The 22845-nt window shown below is 46.7% G+C and overlaps 1 protein-coding gene across 2 annotated transcripts in view; it reads left to right on the forward strand.

Moving 5' to 3' along the window:
- SBF2 (SET binding factor 2) overlaps positions 1-22428 on the forward strand; it is a 424767-nt gene extending 402339 nt beyond the window's left edge. For both annotated transcript variants that reach the window (XM_037050085.1, XM_037050086.1), the window contains 8 exons: positions 9512-9638; positions 11850-11977; positions 13236-13469; positions 14515-14619; positions 16202-16395; positions 17135-17222; positions 19665-19796; positions 20734-22428. In XM_037050085.1, coding sequence (XP_036905980.1) covers positions 9512-9638; positions 11850-11977; positions 13236-13469; positions 14515-14619; positions 16202-16395; positions 17135-17222; positions 19665-19796; positions 20734-20832 — 1107 coding nt within the window. In that variant the 3' untranslated portion in view covers positions 20833-22428. The remainder of the gene's footprint in view (positions 1-9511; positions 9639-11849; positions 11978-13235; positions 13470-14514; positions 14620-16201; positions 16396-17134; positions 17223-19664; positions 19797-20733) is intronic.
- The last annotated feature ends 417 nt before the right edge of the window (positions 22429-22845 follow it).

Here is a 22845-nt window from a genome sequence, read left to right on the forward strand (position 1 = left end):
CGACCGTGAGTGCGGTATTTCAAGGACATGTGGCCAATCAGCTTTGGTGAAGCAAATTATTTTGTGCTGAAAAGGGATTGTTTATTGACTCAGAACATGAGACTGTGGAAGACTATGGTTAACAAGTAGTGCTTCTGGCTCCTGCTGACTTAATTATAAGGTGGTGTTTCAACATCCCCTTCACACTGGTTTTAGGTAGAAATGCCTTTGTTGAATGCCTTTCAAGTGAACAAACACAGTGCTCTACACGACTGGCTTTTGCCAGACAATTGAAATGAGTGCTGTCCTCAGTCTCTCTGTGGCAGGAAGCAGAGCCAGGCCCAACAACGCTTTCAAAATAAGTGCAAAATTACACAGCAGCAAGCAAAACTTTCCCGGGTGGAATGTATTCACCGCTTATTAACCACTTCTAACACACTGAATGCCAAAAGGCAGTCATGGAAGTGTGCCCAGGCCTGTCCATTAGTACCAATGAGAGTTACAAAGAAAACAGATGAAGCACTGATCTTGAATCAGAACTGCCTCATCGTATAAAAAGCCATTGTTTACGCCAGTATATCCAGGTGTCGGATGAATTCTAAATGCTGGATCACTGTTTTGTAACAGCAACATCTGGCAGATTGTTCCTGTCAACTTCTGAAAGAAGTTGGCTTAGCTTGAGTGCTATCATTACAGGCTGCTTCCTTTTCTTAAAATAGTTGAACCAAATTCAAAAGGAAAATACATCCAAAGTATAAAAATGAAATTTTTGCCTAAAATTTCCTTTAAAAGTGTAATACAAGAGGGAAGATCTGTATAATATGAGTGAAAACATGAAGCACATAAGATGGCAGCTTTTTTTTTATTTCACATTGGATTAAATCTTGGAGGAAATCTTAGAACTTACTTATTATTTCCCACCTTGAGAAAAGCAAAGAACAGTTATAACTTTGCCTTTGAAGTTTACTTAGATCGCACACTGACTCACTCTGGCTGTGTAAGCGGGGTTGTTGTCGTCCCTGTCTCCCCGCCCCTCCACCCCCACCCCCCCACAGTCGCCGCATGCCAGTGTGGCGGTAGGTGCCCTTTCCCAGACAGAGCCATTTCACCCTCTGAAGATGGGTGCTTTCCTCATGAGCACATGTGTGAGGGGCCAGGCTGCCCTCACCCAGGTTTCTCTAAAGCTTACCCGTTAATGTTGGCCAACCAGCTGCAGCTAATGGGTTCGCAGTATACTCCGGAGTTTGGTGTCTGCCTGCTTCCCACTCAACTGAAAACTGGCAAAATTGACCTAATCCAAGTTGTTGTAACAAAGTAATTTTGCATTAAAGCTTTTACTACATGAGCCAAAAGTAAATCAAAGTTTGTACATCAGTCTCATTTACTCATTTTTTGAGCTTCAACAAATTTTTTAACCCCTCTGTGCTTCATTTTACACACACACACACACACACACACACACAAGGTGCAGCAGAAGTAAAGCCTGCTTGAGTGTGGTTGGTAGGGTAGTAATGTGGCTGGAGTAATTTATAGTTTTAACTTGAACAGTTCACGTAAAATGTCATATGGTGTGCTTAAGTGTGATATGTTACAGAATTACATGCTTATGATTTCATAACAAAAGATTTTATACCAAAAAAGGAGCATTATTTGTGCCAGACCCTGTATATATGGAGGATTAAAAATCTTATGTAAAGTTATTAGCATAGTACAAGGTACACAGTTAATATTTATTAAAACTTAATCTGTGAAATAACAACTAATATTAACTACTAATTTTCTACGGTGTGTCTAGAATGGTGATACCATTCTATATAGGATCTCTTGAAGCTTAATATTTGTAATTCCTGAAAGCAAATCCTATTTTAACTTACTATATTTTATTCCCAAAATGTTGATCTTTCCTGGGATTTGAGTCATAGCTTATTTTTATGGGTCTTTAAATTTTACAAAGTGCTTAATGGCATATGGGCAAAAAATAAAACTATAAATTCATGTTTCTCCAAATTCCATTTCAGATTCTCTTATAAATAAGTGAAATTGGCAGATTTCACTCCATAATAGAAAACAAAACTAAAATACCTCTCATAGCTTTGTCTTTTGAATCTGTTTATTTTTTATCTTCATCAAGATACATACAAAATTATTCTGAACAACAGAATTCAGATGATGCCTAAGGGAGGCCCTAAAACTATTTATCAACATATTTTGGGAAATGCTTACAAAGAATTAGTTTATTGGCTGAGATCCCTGTCAGTCCAAATTCCACATAACACAATAATGCTAAATTTATTTGAAGCAGACTAGCTTTTGGCCCCAAAAGTCTTGTGGCCAACCATAAAGAAAACTAACTAAACCTGCCCTGGCTGGTGTGGCTGAGTGGTTGAGCACCAGCCTGTGAAGGGTAGTTGGTTCAATTCCCAGTCAGGGCACATGCCTGGGTTGGGGACCAAGTCCCCAGTAGGGAGCACGCAAGAGGCAACCACACATTGATGTTTCTCTCTCTCTCTCTTTCTCCCTCTCTTCCTCTCAAATAAATAAATAAATAAATAATCTAAGCCAAAGTTCTTTGAAAGGGTCAATAAAATTGATAAACCTGTAGCCAAACTCATCAAAGAAAGAAGACACAAATTATCAATATGAGAAATAAGAAAAATGACATCACTACAGGTTCTACAAGTATTTAAATGACAGTAAGGGAATATTATGAACAATTTTGTGCCCAAAGAATCAGCAGTTAGGTGAAGTGCACAAATTTCCTTGGAAAACATAAGCTGCCTCACTCACTCAAGAAAAAAATACATAACTTAAATAAGCCTGTATATATTAAGGAAATTTAAATTGTAATTAAAACATTTTCATGCTGAAAACTCCAGGTCCAGGTGGCCTCACTGGTAAATTCTACCACGTTTTCAAAGAAGAAATAACAGCAGTTCTACAGAAAACTGAAGCAAAGGGAACACCACCCAGCTCAGTCTGTGAAACCAGCACCCCCCTGCCCCAGCAAAGACAGTAAAAGAAAACTGTGCACCAGTACTCTGGATGCCCATAAATTCAAGTTTTCTAAACAAAAATTTAGCAAATCAAATTCATATAAATCCATATGTTTAAAAAATAATATTCCAGGGTCAAGCGGGATTTATCCCAGGAGTGCCTGATTGTTTTTACATTTGAAATCTGTAAGTATAATTCACCATATTAATAAATTAAAAATAATAACCCTATGGTCATCTCAACAAATGCAGAAAAACATCTGACAAAATACAACATTCATTCCCTGTAAAAATTCTCAGGATACTAGGAATAGAAGAGAACTCCCTCAAACTGTAGCGTTAGCTACATGTTAGCTGTAGTTTCTGTTGTAGAATCCTGCAGCCAACGTCATGTTAATAGTGAAAGACTGAGGGCCCTGCCCCTAAAGTTGGGAACAGGAAGCGAAGTCTGCTCCGCCGCTTCTCAGTGTTGTGCTAATGGTCCTAGCCATGCAGGAAGGCAAAAAAATGGTAATAATAGAAACAGCCACATTGGGAAGAAGTAAAACTACCGTATTCACAAGCAACAGGATTATGTATGGAATCTACAAAAATTAACTATTGGAATATTTTAACTGTTTAATCATTACCATTTACAGTAGTATCAAAAGATATGAAATCAGCAAAATATATGAAAGACCTAGATACTGAAAACCACAAAGCATGACTGAGAGAAATTAAAGCCTTAAATGAATCAGGAGATACCTCTTATACATGGATCAGAAGCCTTAATATTGTTGAAATGTCACTCACTTTGCCCAAATTGAATTGAAAATTCAGTGTAATCACAATCAAATGCCTAGGAGACTATTTTTGTGGAAATTGGCAAGCTAGTTTTGAAATTCACATGAAAATCCGAAGGATCTAACAATAGAATCTCTGAAACAACTGAAAAAGAACAAAATGGGAGGACCAGTACTATTTGGTTTCAAGACTTACTAGAAAGCTATAGTAATCAAGACCATGTGATGATAATTGGTATAAAGTTGGACAAATAAATCAATAAAGCAAGCAGTCCAGAAATCCCACACAGGTGTGATATACAGAAAACTGGTTTTTGATGAAGATGCAAAAAGCATTCAGTAGGGAAAGAATAGTCTTTTTAACACATGATACCAGATAACTGTATTTCCAGTCACAAAAAAATATTAACCCATTTCTAACCCCAATGTAAAAATTAATTCAAAAGGGATCATATATGTGACTATAAGACCTAATACTGTAAAACTTTTAGAAGGAAACAGGAAGAAACTCAGTGACCTTAGGTTAGGCAAGGGTATCTTGGATTCAGCTCCAAAGCATGATCCACAAAAGGACAAATTGATAAATGAGACTTTTTCACAATTGAAAAATTCTTTAAAAATCACTATTAAGAAAACAAAAAGAAAAATCACAGTGGAAGAAAATACTTGCAAATGCTATATCTGCTAAAAGACTTGTATCCAGAATATATAAAGTATTCTCAAAATTTAATAAGAAAATGACCAACCTATTCTCATTGGCAAAACACCTACACTTCACTAAAGATATACAGCTATGCATGTGAAAAGGTACTTAACATCATTTGTCATCACAAAATGCAAATTAAAATCACGATCAGATGTCACTACGTACCTGTTTTAATGGTACGCTAGTATTTTTTAAACTGAGCACCTCATATCTTAACAAGGATGTGGGGAAACTGGACCTAGCACTGCTGATGGGAATGTAAAATTGTACAACCATTTGGGAAAACAGTTGGCTGTTTCTTGAGAAGTTCGACCTCCTACCTACCACATAGCTCAGCATTTCATTTCTAGGCAGTTATGCAGGAGAAATGAAAGCTTAGGCCCTGCAAAGACTTGTCCATCACTGTTCACAGCAGCCAGGTGTGTAATAATAAAAAATCTAGAAGCAGCTCAATGTCCACATGAGAGTGAATGAATTGTGGTATATCAGTGCAATTCCTACATTACATACCTGTGAAAAGGGGTGGTCATGGGTGCATGTCAAATAATTATGCTTAGTGGGAAAAGACAGAAGGAGTACAGACCTTTGGTTCCATTTATGTAAAGTAAATGCAAAGTAATCTGCAGCGATCAAAAGCAAAGCGGTGGTTGCTCAGGGAGGAAGATGCAGAAGGCAGAAAGGGCACAAGGAAACTTTCAGGAGTTACAGACAGCGTGGTCATTATCCTGATTGTGGCGGCAGTTTCACAGGTGTATAGGTACCTCAAACTTTAACCAAATTGTGCACTTTAAATATGTGCAGTTTGTCGTATGCCCGTGATGCCTCCTCAAAAGGAGAGGGAAACGTGGATTGTACCTCACTCTGGCGGGTGCTGCAGGAGGGTCTGGGTGTCCCATTTACAACAAGGAGAAGAAACCAAGTGAACTGGACAAACTGAATCCCTGTCATGTATGACAAAATAAAGAAAAAGTGTCATTTTTCTTTCTTACTGGAAATCTAAGCACCGTATTTTTGTCTTAGGAATGCAGTTAGGTTCTCATTATTGTGGTGGAAAGACATTTCAGAAAACTCCATGAGTTTCTTAATCTCGCATTCCAGATGTGGTATCTAGGTATTAATCAACCCAGGGTTCAGGTCAATCCGATTATTTTTTTCCATTGAGAAATTCTCACATGCTTGTTGCTTAAACTGTTGCTAATGATTTAAAAAAATATTTAATTGCCTAGCATCTTTTCTTTGTCTTCTAATACACCTGATGATTAGCCCCAGTTTGGGGCATTAGCACCCATCGGTGTCATTGTGGTGTGCGCACACACGAGGCAGCGCTCCCAAGTTCAGGGTTTGTGAACAGGCCAGCCACTCAGTGCAGTGGGCGGCGAAAGCATTTTTCCACTTGCGGAGAGTTTTGCTTCAAGTCCTAGCATGTGCTCTCCCCAAAGTGCCTGTAAATTCAACATAAGGTCAAAGTCATGATCATTTCTGTTCTACTTTACCTCAGAAGTAGGTCTTCAAAATTATATTCCTCAGCATATTAAATATCAGAAATAACCAAGGAAAGATACAAATACATATGAGGCAAGTGGTTTCTGTGGAGAGTAGTCATTGAGGAAAAATGTTTGTTTAATAAAAGTAGTCAGGACAGTTTTTAGGACCTGCTGTGAACTGGGTCAGTGAAAATAGCTCTGAACTCTTCCCACCCGGGAAACAGTGAGCCAGGGGCCAGCCTGTGACACTGAGGTTTGTGTCAAAGGCCACTGGGGCCAAGTTCTGGAGCATGCCCTGTCTCGGCACACTGCAGCTTTCTCTTCCCTGAGACTCGCAGGTGGTAGGGAACCAAGTTCCATCCCCGGGGCTCATCTCCGCCTTCTGTCCTGCCACCCACAGCCTGAGTCGCCCCCTCTCCTTCCTGGGTGCACTGGCCTCCTGGACTGATGCTATGGATTCTGAACCAGGAGCCAGGAGCTCAGACCGGAGGTGTTTGTGTGGCTTTAAAGGACAGGTGGTGACGGGGAAAGCGCAGGAAACTAGGTGTGAACGAAACCTAGAGAGGAGCCAGGAACACCTGAGGACCAGGCCTAGTGGAGTGCCAGGCGCAGGGCCTCTGTCCTCTGGGGCATGTGTGTGGGTAGGGATAAGCGGCTGGAGGGGGTTGGGGACTGGAGCGTGTGTTTGGTGTTTGAGCCAAAGACGTAGGGGGCTGAAACAGCAAGGAAAAAGCTGGTTTTTAAACTTGTGTTTTCCACTATAGAAGTGGAAGAAAGTATTACTGATTGTAATAACCACTTACATGAACTTACTTTTATGCCCAGTTATAATACCCCAAAATAATAACTGTTGGTCATTAAATATGTATCCGATTAGCTTACGTTTTATCTGATCATAACTATGAAGTCTCAAGTATGCCTAACCCCTGTAATTAGTTGCTCATATAACATAACCACAGGAAGCCCACGTTGTCTATTTCTTCCATGTCACTGGGGAGAAAATTCATGCTACATATGCTTACAGCTCCAAAAAGCCTGCATGTGGCCCACAGCCTGGCCCGTCAGAGTCCTTCATGTCACAGTTGTCCGGGCGACTCTGCTGTCCCCTGGAGCCTGCTGCAGCAGGAAGGGCCGCGGCCAGGAAAGCAGCTCCATTTCGTGAGCGGCAAACTCTCTTAAGTCCTCCTGAGTTCCATGTTATTTTGTATTTCTTACAAACTAAAATTTTAGTTCAATTAAAAAGCCGCTCACGGCTTTTTGAGAAAGTGTTGAAGAAAGAAAAACAACTCTTAATCATCACAGAAAACTAGGTTTCTGCCCAGGCGGTCAGTCAGTGGTGTCCAGATATGACTGAATCGGCACTGATCTGCGGGGCAGCCAGCAGATGACACGCGTGCCCGCTCCCTCTGGCCGGCCAAGAGTGGGGCCACACCGCCAAGTTAAACATGGGGAGGACGCTGGCTTTCCGACGGCCCGCCAGCAGTGTCCACTTACAACAGCTGCTAATCGAGCACAGTTACGATTGGGACCTCTCTCAAGCAAACAGAATTCTCTAACTAGTCATGAGAGTGTTTGCACAGTGCAGAGGTGAGCTTGCTGGGTGGGTTGGGGAGCGCCCCCAGGTCATCAGCCCGCCTTCTGCCAACATCAGATGGCTCCACAGAGTCTGCGTGCAGCTTGCCCAAAGTGCGCTGCGGCGCTGGACGGGTCCAGCTCTGCCCTGCTTCCTCCCTCCCGTCATCCCCTGTCTTTATCACTCTGTCCAGGGATCTCACGGCCTGAGTGGGGTTAAATGTAAGGTTAAAAGGCACGAGCTCCTCCCCCTCCCATTGGCACCTGAACATGTCTTTCTTTTTTATCTCCGCTTCTATCTCTTCCCCTTTCCAAGCCTGTTCCCTATTTCTGGGCCCTCGGCCTCGTTTGTTCTTGTTTTCCCAGGGCCTTATTCTCTCAGTCGTCTGCGCTCTCGCGACAACTTGTTCTCTCTGTTGGCTCCTTCTGCATTGCCTTCAGACAGGCACTCAGTGCTTCTGTCCAGAAAACATCTCTTGCTACCTCCCTAAACAGCCTTCTCCCCTCATTCCTTTCACTGCCAAACTTAAGTAAAGACGGTTTTCATTGTTGTCTTAGATACTATTACACCACAAGTGCCTGGAGAGCAAGACCTTTCACTGATTAACTTGTGTTCATTTGTATCTGTCAAGTGCCTAGCACAGTGTAAGGCAGTGAATGGGCACAGACCTTGGAGCCTAACACGCCAGGGTTCAAATCAGAGCTCACCAGTTACTGATGATTGATGTCAGGTAAACCACTTAACCTTGCTCATCCTCAGCTTCCTCATCTGCACAGTGGGGATAAAAATGCCTATCTTAAGCAGATTGGAATAGACACTTTTCCAAAGAAAACACACAAATGGCCAATAAGTACATGAAAAGGTGCTCAACATCACTAATCATAAGGGAAATTCAAATAAAAACCACAATGAGTTATCACCCTATACCTGTTAGGACAGCTGCACTCAAAATGACAAGAGGTGACAACTGTTGGTGAGGATGGAAAGAAAAGGGAGCCCTTGTCTGCTGTTGGTGGGGATGTAAATCTGTGCGGCCACTATGGAAAATGGTAGAGAGGTTCTCAAAAATTAAAAATAAAACTACTGTGTGATCCAACAGTCCCACTCCGGTGTGTGTATGTATTTGAGGGAATGAAATCACTGTCTCAGAGAGACGTCCGTACTCCCACGTCCACGGCAGCGTTTTCAGTGCAGCCAAGATGTGAAAACAACCTGCATGTCTGTCTAGGGATGAACGGGTTGAAAAATGCTACATATATAAACAGTGAAATCATATTTAGCCACGAGAAAACAAGGAAATGTTTCCATTCACAACAACTTGAGGGCATTGTGCTGAATGAAATGTCACAGAAAGATGACTACTGTATGATTTCACTTACATGTAGAATCTAAAAAGGCAAATTTGGAGAAACAGAGGGCGGAATGGCCGTTGCCAGGGGCTGGAGGCTGAGAGGAAGGAGGAGATGTTGGTTAAGGGGTGGGAACTTCTGATTATAACAAGTTCTGGGGATCTGATGCGCGGCATCATGACTGTAGTTAACAATACTGTATTGTATGCTTATAAATTGCTAAAAGGATAGACCTAAGTGTTCTCACCCCCCCAAAAAACAGTTATTATTATGTGAGGTGATGGAGGGGCTAGATGTAACCCTACTATGGAAATCATTTCACAATAGATAATGTACATTATGTTCTACACCTTAAATGTGCACAGTGTTTTATGTCGGTTACATCTCAATAGAGTTAGAAAAAAAATAATTCCTGTCTTGCAAAGTTGTTATGGAGATTAAATGAGATAGCATGTATAAAAACGCCCAGCATGGTGTCCGGCACAGACACGGTGTGGACGGGCGGGTCCCCGCCACCCCACTGCCACAGGGACCTGGCTCGTAGCCCTGTGGCCTCCTGCACGTGTCAGGGCAGCAGTCAGCGGCACGGCGCCCACTTCTGGTTTGGTGCGATTCTTACTCTTTCCTCTGCCTTGTGTGTTTCAGGTTCACACCCAGTATCCAGCTGAGTTTGAATTCAATCTCTATTACTTAAAGTTCTTGGCTTTCCACTACGTATCTAATCGCTTTAAAACATTTCTCCTGGACTCCGACTACGAGAGATTAGAGCATGGTATGTGTTTGCATGCTCTTGTTTTATCTTCTTTGTTGGTTTTTGTGTTTCTGATTAAAAACTAGTAACGTCACTCCCCTCCAGTGCGGCGAGGCCGTTTTAGGGTTTTGCCCTGAACCACAGAAGTGGAGTGGACGTGAACACACGCCCAGATTCGGAGACTGCGTGCTGCCTGAGCTCTCAGGCACTACAAGTGGTCTCTCCGTAGCACCTTCGAAAAGTGAGACCCTCTTCTATCCCCATCTCTTAAAGTGTTACTGGTGTTTGAGGAGACGCATTGACTCTGTTCTCCCACCCCTGCCGCGCTCTGGCGGGAGAGCAGCCTGCCTTCAGAGGCAGCATGAGCAGCAGTGGAGGCCGAGGCTCTGGAGCCGCCAGGCCTGGCCTAGATTGCAGCACCCGCGAGTGCTGTGGACAGTTACCTACCCGTCCGAGTTTCTCCGGGTTCCTCCTCAGAGTGGCCCTTTGAGCCCTGATGACCGCAGTAGGAAATATTTGTGTGCTTCTTCGCACAATTGCTGGCACATAGTAAGTGCTCAATAAATTTTAAGCATGCCATCATCACTGCGCCTTTTAGCAGCAGTAATAGTTGTAGAGAGTAGATGCTCGAAGTCAGTCAGCCCCTGTGAAAACATTCTCCAGGAGGATTTTACATTCTTTTGTTGTGGTGGGGAGACAGGAGGGAGGGTGCACGTGACTAAGGAGACAAGCAAGTTTTCCAAAATCAGCTCTTTTCATAATATTCCTATATATTCATAAGGACTCTTTTCGTGACTGAAATTATTTACTGATGTTCTCAATTTAAAATATGGAATCAGGAAATACTGCTTTTCAGTGCATGCTATTAAAATTGTCTAATAAGATATTTCATGTGCCCTGGCTGGTGTGGCTCAGTGCTGGTTCGATTCCCAGTCAGGGCACATGCCTGGGTTGCAGGCCAGGTTCACAGTCGGCATGGGAGAGGCGACCACACATCGATGTTTCTTTCCCTCTCTCTCCCCTGCGTCCCCCCTCTCTAGAAATAAATGAAAATTTTTTTAAAAAGATATTTCATGCTTTTGGTAAGGGAGACAGCACTGGTCAGACCATTTCCCATTCTGTTTGTACTCCCAGACCTTTGGTGACTCACAGAATTGTCATTCCACATGTAACAACCAGAAACCTTGATTTCTTAGGCACCCACATGTTGGGAAGGCATTAAGTAGAGCTGGTTACACTAGACATGGGAATCACTTGGAGAACTTTGAACACAACTAATATCTGCGACCCATCCTCAGAGATTCTGACCAATCGGTCTGAGGCGAGACCTAGGGGTTGGCATTTTTGTAAACCCTTGGTGGGGTTAGCACACGGCCAAGGCTCAGAACTACCACGGCAGGCTCTGCAGTTCAAAAGTAGAAAAGAAACCGCAAATTAGTGCCGGGGTCCTCACATTGCAGGAGTTTGTGCAGCCTGGGACTTAAGACATTCTTTTCCAATAAACCGGTGAAACTCCTACTCGTTGTTGACTGAGTAATTTCACTTGAAGCAAGACAGCACTACTGAGAGAGGCACCTTCCTCACCCTAACCCCTCTTCCTCTCGAAGGAGAACCAAGTGGGCTCGAGTGAGGAGCAGGTGCACTGGCTGAAAGGTGCGGACGTGGTGTCAGGAAATCCCTGAAGGGCCCCTCCTGAATCCAGCGTCTGTTTTTCACGTCACCCTACAGGGCACACCACACCCCTCTGTCATCGAAAGTCTCCGTGAACATACAAATGCCTGAGTTTATGGAAACTGCTAAGCAGGAAGACACTTTAAACCATTTCATAATAAACAGCCAACGACAAGAAAAAGAAACATAAAATTCTGTTTTTAACTGAGTCTCCTGAAGTCAACTCTAAGTCCTTCCATTTTTCTCTTGAAAAATGTGTAGAATGTCTCCTGGCACAGACCTCAGGGAGTCTGGACCTAGATGTAGGCTGGGAGAGCCACGCTGTCCTGCTAAATGCCTGGAAACTTTAGTGGGCACTTCCCTTCCATCTGGGTTTGTTTCCATGTGACCGTGAGGCGCATTACCCCCCCCAGCTCCGCAGTTAGTATCTAAGGTTTCTGCACGTACGTCGCTGTTTCCAGAGCCATAAGGAATATTCCACTTTCCTTCTGCTGCAGGCGTCATATTTCTAGGCACACTGTTGATTTATTTGACTTTTGTGGAATTTTTTTGGATTTGCAGGAACTTTATTTGATGATAAAGGAGATAAGCATGCCAAAAAAGGAATTTGCATTTGGGAGTGCATTGATAGAATGCACAAGAGGACTCCCATTTTCTTTAATTACTTATATTCACCAGTGGAAATTGAGGTAAAAAACATTTATGTTTCATTTTCTGAGTATTTGATGTTGAAGTTTTCCTTACTTTGAGTGTATGCAGACTGTTTAGGCTTTTTAGAAACATTTGAGTAGGTTTCATACTGACACTATTCAAAAGTCTGACAGACGCTGGCTTTGGAGTCTGATGGAATGGAGACTGTCCACCACATTCTTGACCACAGAAATTAGAATCTGGCCCCCAAAACCTGGAAGGGATGACTTCAAGAATAGTAAAGCCAAGTCAGCCTGAAACCTCAACCGGTCATCTAAACTGAAAAGTCCAAAACACTTTAGAAAAGAATCCCCTAGGTTATCTGCTCCGAATCCACCAGCAAGCCCTCACGGGAAGCAGGGGGGGTTGGAGCTGCCCAGTCCAGGGAGGATGGCGAGCTCCCCCTGAACATCCACGTGGAAGCAGGCTCTGGGATGGGTCGGGCCGGTGTGAGGAGCAGAAGCACCTCGCTGAGGGGCAAGGAGGCCCCCGGCCTGGGCCCCATGTGTTAGGGCCCCACCCTGGCCTTTCTCCAGCTGCCCCTTCCTCAGGTGGTGAGGGGTTCGAGAGACCAGGGCACAGACTTGGATGCCCCTCCTTCATCGAAACCACCCTCTGGTACCTCAGAATTCCTTAGCCAGATTCAAGTTCCTCACCAACCCACTTCTCCAAGTCTGTCTCCCAAGCCAGTGTATGTGCCCTAGACCCAAAGGGCAGCCAAGAAGTAGCTTTTTGGCAGAAAGTGGACAGAGTTTAGCTTCGTGGGCTGGGATAGACACACACATTGTAAGTGGCTTTCAGAATACAGGGTAGCGCTGGGTGGAGGGGCAGGGGTCCAGCCAAGGACCGTGGGCTGGGACTTTCCCATGGAGAGAAGTCTGAGGAGTCCATTAAGAAGTTGTATTTTTCAGCCTTGGCTGGTGTAGCTCAGTGGATTGAGTGTGGGCCTGCAAACCAGACGATCGCGGTTCGATTCCCAGTCAGGGCACATGCTTGGGTTGCAGGCCAGTTTCCGGCAGGGGCCAGTGCCCTGCAGGGGATGCACGAGAAGCAACCATACATTGATGTTTCCTTCCTCTCTCCTTACCTTCCCCTCTAAAGATAAATAAATAAAATGTTTAAAAAAAAAAAGAAGTTGTATTTGTCGAGGTAGGAGGGCAGAACATATTTTATTGCATTCTTTATTTCTATGTATACATTTCAATATTTGGACTTATGGTATTTGAACCTCCGTTCATACTCTTGCCCTTTAAACAGGCCCTGAAGCCCAACGTCAATGTCTCCAGCCTCAAGAAGTGGAATTACTACACAGAGGAGACCCTTGCCACAGGGCCTTCGTATGACTGGGTGATGCTGAGTCCCAAGCAGTTGCCTTCGGAAGACGCGGAGCCGGCCGGGGATGCTGGGCCCCAGAGCCAGAGGAGAACAGTGTGGCCATGCTACGATGATGTCAGCTGTGCTCAGCCCGACGCCCTGACCGGCCTCTTCAGTGTGAGTGGGCAGTGTGTAGGCACTCACCTAGGGCACCGTGGGGGCCCAAGGGGCCTCAGGAGCCAGGCTGAGTTGAGAGTGGCTGGTTCACACACTTCTGGACGCGGCTCTCCTCACTCTGCTCGAGGGAGCACTCCAGGCATGTGAGGAAACCAAATTTGCTCCCCAGAATCCATGGGGGGCCAGGCTCAGCTACTGGGAAAGTCTCCATAAAAATGAGTTTTCCAGCTTCACAAGGAAGCCATCACACAGATGGAGCAATCCGTAGCCTCCCAGCGGGTCTAGCTGCCCAGGCAGCCTGAGTCAGGCCTGGGTGATGGCTTTTGTGGGTGCTGTGCTTCCTCTGGCCAGAGGTGTGGGCAGCTGGTGGCCTGGTGGGAGCACTGCCAGCCATCTTCCAGAAGGAATATTCTGGAGAGAAACCATCCTGGCAGTGAGAGCCGCCCTGGTGAGAGCCACAGCCCGGGAGTTAGATAGGGCCTGGCGGCTCCCGAAGAGGCTTGCCGGCTTTCTGACCAGAGCGGCGCTCCTCAGAGGCAGCACGGTCCCAGAGGCGGCTGTCCTGCTTCCCTGTCCCAGGGAAGTTCCGTGCCTTCGGGACTTCGTGATTCGTTCTTTCCACATCTGGTTTGAATCATGGCAGCCGAGGGCTCCTCCGTCAAGGACAGACTTCTCATCTGCCTCAGCTGTTGGGGTTTGGACACCGGCCCAGTACCTGACCTTTTGCTGCGGCCATCAGATTTCCCATGGGCTGGCCAGGGGTGTTCAGGATACATATTTCTTCCCTCTGCTGAAGCCGTTCTGTGTAAAAAGTCCTGGTTACAGACCCCAATAAGTCACCCTTGCCGCAGGGCATCACTGCAGCTGGAGCTCACGCAGCTGTTCCCGGCTGGGGAAGCCTCAGGCCCTGCTTACCACTGGCTTCAGCTGCCCTGTGGCCACACTGTTCATCTGGGCCCAGGACCAGGGAGCTGTGGCTTCGGGGCATGTCCTGATTTCTATGAAATACTTATCTGTCAGAAAACCCCCTTTAATTACTTTGCAGGAAATTGAAAGATTGGAGCATAAACTGAACCAAACCCCTGAGAAGTGGCAGCAGCTGTGGGGAAGGGTCACCGCGGACCTGAAAGAACAGCCCCGAGCAGACCACGTGAGTTGGCAGGGCCCCCCACCCCAGGAGCTGCCTTTTTGAGGGTGCTAGGGCGGGTGGGGCCGCTGCCACAGGTAACCCAGGTGGGCCTATGGCTGAAAGGAAGGGTGGAAAGAGAGGGGTCATGCCTTGGGGTTTGGGGGCAGAAAGTTCCAAACAGCTGACCACTTCCTGCGTGTCTCACTTTACCACAGTGACATAATTCTCACGGTTCAGGACCCCGTGTCTGGGGAAATTACTGGTTCTTTTCGATTGCGGAGCCTCTGTGGGTTCAGCTGATCTCCTACCACATGAGGGGGGAGGGGAATGCCAAGACCATATATTTGCTCCAGAGAAGTCATCACAGAAAATGGAGTATTTTAAAATGGCTGAACATGCTGTCTGTTGATCACACCCCCCTTTTCTGCATCTGACTTGAAAACGTATCGAGCGCGTGGCGTGTGCGCAGGACCGTGCTGAGCACCCTGCACACGCTGCCCCCTGGTTCCCCACCGTGAGGGGGCGGTCTCCGTCTCACACGTGTGGGGACAGGCACGGGCAGCACACAGCGAGCTCTTGGGACGGCCGCCAGTCACACCCACGTCAGATCGGCTCCAAGTGCAACAGAGGGAAGTTAGGACAGTGTTCTGGAGAGCACTTTGGGGGAAAGGTGAGGGCAGCAGGCTCAGAAGCCGCAGAGGGGTCAAGGAGAACTGCGTGTGGAAGGAAGGCTCAGAGTGATTCGGAAGGGGTCCCCCAGGCGCTGTCTCTTGCCTTCAAATGACAATTCAGGAGCTATGATCAGACAGGCCATAGGTGTGTGACACCTTTTTTCCTCAGGGAAAAAAATATATTTTTGTCTTTTTTTTCTGACTTTAGAAGTGAGATATATTTATTCTTTTATTTTTTAAGGTTTTATTTATTTAATTTTAGAGAGAGGGGAAGGGAGGGAGAAAGAGAAAGAAACATCAATGTGTGGTTGCCTCTCACATGGCTCCCACTGGGGACCTGGCCTGCAACTGAGGCATGTGCCCTGACTGGGTATCGAACCTGCAGCCCTTTGGTCCACAGCCTACACTCAGTCCACTGAGCTACACCAGCCAGGGATATGTTTATTCTCTTAAATAAGATAATACACAGAAAGTTATAAACTAGAAGATAATAAATCACCCATTTATTTATTGATAATAAATCAATTTATAACCTAGAAACAAACTACCATGCGGTCAATCTTGTTTTATTCTAAACACACCTATAAAAGGGATTTGCTATATGTACTCTTTTCAAACCTGCTTTCTTTTTTACCTAATACGTGGCATATGTGTCCTTGCACTTGTCAGGATATAAATCAGCAGCATTGCTTTAATGGCTGTTAGATTTCCATGGTATGGAAACTTGTTGTTTTTTAACCAGTGCCCTAGTGATAAACATTTAAGTTTCCAGTTTTTTACTATTCTAAACATCTCCAGGATAAACATCTTTATACATATATTCTGCCTATTGGTTTTTTCCCTTGAGATAGCTGTTTAGAAATTTAGAAATTACTGGATGAGTTGCTTCAGGCCTTTGACAGCTTTCCTAGCTCCTGTTCATTCTTGTTCAGCCGCAGAGACACCCTCCAGGCTCCCCGGGAATTGTGTCTACCAACCTGCCTTCGTACCAGGAGAGGTCTGTGCTGCACCTGGCCGACAGCAGCGCCGGGGAGGAGCAGAACGCCAGCATCTCCCCCTCCAACGGCGTGGACCGGAGAGCAGCCACACTGTACAGCCAGTATACATCCAGGAACGACGAGAACAGGTGGGTGGTGCCGTGCCCTGCCACTGGGCTGAATCGCCCCCGCAAAACCGCCGCCCACCCCCACCGGGCCCCTGCTGCGCCTTAGCCTGGGAACAGGCTGAGCCAGTGAAGCGCAGCCAGCTATAGACAGGGAAATGGATTTACTTTGAGTCTCTCTCTCTGTTTCTGTCGTAAATTTGTGAAATGATTCTTTGAAGAGGAAATACCAAAATTACAATTAGAATGATGCCAAGAGGTTGTAGTTATTTGTGGCTGAGTCCTGATTGGCATTACCTCATGTCTGCCAGGTCTTTTGAGGGATTATGCGTTAGTCAGCACTTTCTCGGTGGCACACACCAGGAATCTAGTCCATGCTAGCTCAAGCAAAAAGGAATTTGCTCACATAAACGGGTGAGGGCCCGTGAAGGCCACAGCTGTGCCAGTTTCTCAGTCTGCAGGCTCCTACCCATCGGCCGGCTCCACTTTCTCCCGTGGGTGGCAGCCCCACCTTCAGGGCACCGAAGTCGGTCCCCAGGAGCGCCGAACCCGGAAGTTTGGTATTCAGTAATTCCAGCGGAAAGCACCTGTCTTTCCTTAAAGGTCTAGTAGAAGAATTCCAGGGAGAACCCTGATTGGGTTTGGGGGGTTTTGGATCATTTGAGGGAAATAGAGGTTCAGCGAAGAAAAAGAGCAGACATCCCTTTACAAATGTCTTTAAATGAAGAGTCGAAATGAACTGCCCTCTTGTCACTTCTTCTAGGTCTTTCGAAGGAACACTTTACAAAAGAGGGGCTCTGCTGAAAGGCTGGAAGCCCCGCTGGTTCGTTTTGGACGTGACGAAACATCAGGTGAGGCCGTCGGCTGCGGGAGCCACTCTGTAGGCCAAGCTCAGTGCCCAGCTGTGGCGTGACTCAGTGGATCACCATGTGCAGACTGCTCGCGTGGGGGCTCCTCCTAGGGCCCCGCACGTCCCCGAGCGAGGGCAGTAGCCCCCCAAGGCCAGGTCCAAAGTGGCTCTGCCTGGTGTGTGCGGGCAGGACAGTGACAGTTGAGCCCAGCATAAGAGCAATAGAACTCTGCTTCTTCACACCCAGATGGCTCCTGCTGCCTGCTCTCAGCCCCAGGCCAGGGGGGAACCGGAGGTTTGCACCACAGTGCACGCTACACACGCACACAGGGGCTGGTGGCAGTGCCCCACAATACAGATCACCCTCGGCCTCGCAACACAACCCAACTGTTCACAACTGAGGGCATTCAACAGGCTCTATCGTGTACTTTCCCTGTGCCCATCACTGTACACGTTACTGAGGAAGGCGGTCTTACTCCTCAAAGAGGACAGCACCAGGGGAGGGCACCTCAAAACAGGCCAGAGTGGGTGGGCCCACCCACAGCTGGAATTCACAGGGGGCAAGTACTAGACTGGACGCCACGGACCACGTGAGGAAGTCCTTTGCCCACCGTTGGGTTCTTAGCCCACACGCCCTCAGCATCATAAACTGGCTCCAGTGACCTCAGCCGCACCTCACGGCTGAGGCACGGGGTCCCTAAGGGGGAGTCTGTTCAGTTCAGAGTGGTATGAGCTGTCACCTCTCCACAAGGCTCTCATCGGGACTGCACCTAGAGAGCCCTTCCGGGGGGTCGGTGTGGGGACTACCTCTCCCTCTGTTCAGAGGGCTCCACAAAGGTTGCATAGAATCGTTGTGGAAAAATGGAGAGAATTTGTTTTCAAATACGCCATGCAAGCCCTTCTTATGGGGCTGTGCTTTAAAGTAACAGTGCCTCTGAAGTCATGGGGTCTACATGGTGTAGGAAATCCCATTAAAGCACTAACTCTAGCTTGGGAGAATGCCAGAATTTTCCTGTAATCTACAATTATATCAAATCATATTTGTATTCTGACCAGCCTTTTGGGCTTCTTTCACATGAGAGGCACACAGCTTTTCCGCAGGACCTCAGGGACGAGGCCCCGGGCACGCTCCTGCTGCGTGAGCAAGAGCGTGACGCCCAGCTGTGGGCCGGCAAGGCATTTCCACCAGCCGTCTCTTTCATTTCAAAACCCGGTCTTCTCATTTTTTCTTATTCCCAAAGTAGTGCATGTTTGTTCTGCCAAAGTCCTCTGTGCCCCCCACTCCCTGAGATAACTGCCACTAATAATTTGGTATATATTTCTCTAAATAATTTTCGTGTGTGTGTGTGTGTGTAGCTGTATATGTATGTACATATAGTTGGAGTTGCTAGGAAGGTTAAATGCTTCACGTACAAAAGAATCAGAACAGTCCCGGAACATAGTAACCACTCAGTCAAACACTGCGCTACTTACATAGTAAGTAGCAGTGTTTTAGAAATTATAGCTACACGCTCATTGGCAACTTACCTTTTTATATAATGCATTTGAACAATATTTTCCTACCAGTTTATACAGGTCTTCTCTATCACTTCTAAAAAGCTGTGTAGTTTTCCGCATCACTGCTGCACCGCCGTGTAATCAGTCAGCACCCCACTGAAAGGCAGGCGCATCTCTTCAGTCTTTAGCTGCTAAAACAGTGCTGGAGGAAACCTCTGACGTGTGTGTCTTTGCGCGCTTGTGGGGGTGTTTCTACAGGGTGATTTCCAGAGGTGGGGAGAGTGCGTCAGGAAGCACAGGCATTTTAAATTGCCGTTGATGCTGCCAAATTGCCCTCCAAAAATCTCTCACAAATTGTATTCCCAGTTAGAGTATGTAGCACCTTACCTTCAGCCTGGATATTACCAGCCATTTTTATTTATTTTTTATCAGTCATTCTTAATATTTCTTAATACAAGTGAAGGGTCTTCACTTCGGGAGTTTCGTTGGTTTCACCTGCTCACTGTCCTCTGACCGTAAGGTCGTGCCTGCTTTCCAATGTGAGGGTCATCTGTGTTTCTCCTGTGACTTGCTTGTTGAGATCCTTCGACAGTTTTTTTTCTAGGATTTTTTTCTTATCAATTTCTAGGAGTCTTGAATGTATTCTAAACATTCATCCCTCTTTATGTGTTCCATATAGTTTTTACAGTTGTTGGTTGCCAGGTAATTTTATCTTTTAATATGTAATTCACTTATTTGTTCAGATTTCACAAAAATACCTTTTTCCCGCTTTCTCCTAGCCACCTAGTATTTTTTTCCCAGAGGCAGCCAGTGTTTCCCATTTCTTGTCTATTCTCCCAGCATGCTCTGGGCCGACCCAAGGAGAGTCCCCAGACGCAGCCTGACAGGCCACACCGCTTTCCCTGTCCATGCCTCTTACTTCCTGTCTGTGCCCCTGTGGTTGCAGCTGCGATACTACGACTCAGGGGAGGACACAAGCTGCAAAGGCCACATTGACCTGGCGGAAGTGGAAATGGTCGTGCCTGCTGGCCCCAGCATGGGGGCCCCGAAGCACACAAGTGACAAGGCTTTCTTTGATGTAAGTTCATCTTTTTCTTGCACTCTGTGCATGATCTTGCTTTCCACCTCCCTCCGAGAATTGTGGGGCCTCAGAGCCACTGGTGGTGACTGTTTATGGGTCACAGACCCCCTGGCTATGGGAATTGCTGCAGAACTTGAACTTAGCACTCTGACCCCCAACCTGACCTCTCCCAGCTCTCCATTTTCCTCAGAAGGCTGCACACTGCTTTGCACAAAGGACTTCTTCAGAAGGTATTCAGTCATACATGAAAGCAAATGAACTCCTTGCTAAATATTGTTTGTTATTTCACTCACCGCCTACTGTCAGGAACAGAAGGAAAATGACTTCCTTCATTTCCAGTGCTTGACCATCCACAGAAACTGTCCTTAGTCACACATGATGACTGTCTGCCCTACTTCTTCACACCTATTAGGTGGGCCTTGGGGCATTTTATGGGCCTCATGGTAAGGGCCCTGTGCAGACCATGAGGCCGCATTCCTAACTCTGGGTTTCCAGTATGGCTGCCACTGGAGACTGGAGAAGAAGATGGAGAGGGGCACAGGAGCCAACCTCGTCATGGTCTGGATGAGTCTCAGGCTTTCCTGAGGCTCACAGGGAGCGCACTCCGCACCTGCCCCATGTTGCTGCCGTGTGTGGGAGAGGCTGGGGGTGCAGCCCCAGAAAGAGGCAAAGCAGAGTTGTCCTTGTGTGACTCCCTGTCCTGCCAGTGCCTTCCAGCAGATGTTAACCTGCCCTGGGGACGTTAACCATCCCCTGTAACTCTGGGGACTAGAAAAGGGAAGGGAAGGGAGAGAAAGTGGCAGTGCGGTCTCGGAGGAGAGAGCACTCAGAGGTCCCGGGGCGGGGCGGAACCAAGGTTACAGGGCTGGCGCTGCACACTTGCCTTACGACAGCCCTGCCCTTCACCTCTGGGTCTCTCCCTTTGGTTTCTTAGCTCAAGACCAGCAGACGTGTGTACAACTTCTGTGCCCAGGATGGACAGAGCGCCCAACAGTGGATGGACCGGATCCAGAGCTGTATCTCCGACGCCTGATGCCCACAGTCACCCAAGCAGAAGAGAGGATAGACTCAGGCTGCCAAACAGGGAAGGTGCCTGAGTCCCCGGGGAGCTGGCAGTGTCCTCTTTGGCTCTGATGAGTCGGCCCAGGGCACGAGGTCCCCCTGGCCACTCTTACCCAGTCCCCGCTTTCAGCAGTTGCTGTGCCTGCTTAGCCTGAGTGGGTGTGTCTCACAGGTCTGGTCAGAAGCACCAGGCGCTTCCTGTGTCTTGCACCAGGTTCTAACAGGGTCCTGGTGCTTCGGGGTCAGAAGAGTGCTTTCTGAGCCAGCTGCCCGCCATCCCCTAGGCCGAAGGGCTGCCGCCTACTTGTGTCCTTCTTCATGAAAGCTAGAGCCTTTCTGTTCCCTGAAGGTCGTAATGTCCTTGGAGAGCTTTCTGACAAGCAAAAATCAGAACTCTCCGAGGTTGTTACATTCTGCACAGAACAGGCTTTCCTGCCCTTAGAGAAGCTCCACTCTCTGGTGCTGCCAAGAGGTTCTTGCGTAACCTCTGCCCAGCCCCTGGGGTTCATACCAGCAGCATCGGAGCTCCATGGAGGGCACCGTGGGGGCACACGGGGTTCGCCTGGCAGAAAAGTCGTCCAGGGAACAAGGTGGCACTGACCCAGCCAGTGTGGGGAAGTGTGGCTCCCGAAACACCAGGCCCTCTTGGCCAAGATGCCCCGAGGGTCCAGGACCGTGTGTCCTTACATGTTCCTCCGCTCCCTGACAGCTTCTCACACGAGGTAATGTTCAGAAAGCTGAATGCACTAACCCACAAAACAAACACTTGTACTGACCTCCTAATGAAGTGAAATCAGAAAGACAGAGCCAGCCATTTGTGACCACACCACACCCGGGACAAGGGCTGCATCGGCCGCAGCGCGCGGTGGTATGACCGGAAACCCAAACGGCACGTCGGCACCGGGACGCAAGAACTGTTTTTAGATTTTCTTTACTTTTAATAACCTTGGCTCTGTTCAGCGTACGACCTGAGAAGAGCTGCTTGTTCTCAGGAACAGCGGCTTCTCTGCTACAGCCCCGGCGGGTGGCCAGTCCGGCAGCCAGGCCATGACGCTTGTTTTCAAATGTTAATATGTTAAATACCAAACTAATATTTCAAAGACATGTATATATGACTTCTATACCCTTGTTCTTCGGACGGTCTGCTTATAATTTAATATAAAATTAACTGAACTGAGTCAGTCATAAGATTTCAATAATAAAATGGTTCCCTTTTAAAAAACTGAAAAACCACTTTGTCTTTGTAGGTTAAAAATAAGACAGATTTTCAAATTTAAACACTAGGAAATAGATCTGTGATATGTAAGAAGTTGAGGGAATAATAAGAATGAAGGATTTTTCTATCATTTTCATTTTATAAATGCCACCTGTGAAAATGGTTTTTGCACATTATTTGTATTTTTTCTTTGTATATGAAATAATTTTTGTACTATGTAAAATATGGAGCCCATTGTACCTTCAGCTATTTGAGACTGTACACAGCGCTTCTTTTATAACTGGATTCTTTTAACTTTCACAAAGGCGTTACATGCCTTAGATTCACTAACCCCCTTGAATTAAATTTATTATGAAAAAGCATTTCCAGTGAAATAAAGTCCATTCCGCAGTGCGCAGCACTCAGAGGCAGCATTCGGGATTCCTGCGTGGGACTGAACGTCCACGGGAAAGCACAACACGACCCACTTCAGATCCCGGTTCTGTTACTGTCATCACTGCCTTTGCTCGCGAAGGAGCCCTAGACACTGGATGTGCTGGCAGGAGCCTGGGTCCCAGCAACATGGCTGCAGAGTTTAGGAGACAGGCCTGAGGCCACCCGCCCACCCAGTGCCTTTCGTCGTGGGCCGGGTGAAGTTGGTTGAGTCCTTTACCACTTCGGGGGTCACAGCTCCACCACCTGTGGCATGTGGCAGCGTGTGCGAATTTTGGGCAGGAGAAACTGAGTTCTAGTTTCACTGCAGAATTTCCTGCTTCGGGAACTTGTTAA

The sequence above is a fragment of the Sturnira hondurensis genome, unplaced genomic scaffold (assembly GCF_014824575.4).
Source record: "Sturnira hondurensis isolate 20B ecotype Veracruz unplaced genomic scaffold, ASM1482457v3 Scaffold0006505, whole genome shotgun sequence".
Lineage (NCBI taxonomy): Eukaryota > Metazoa > Chordata > Mammalia > Chiroptera > Phyllostomidae > Sturnira > Sturnira hondurensis.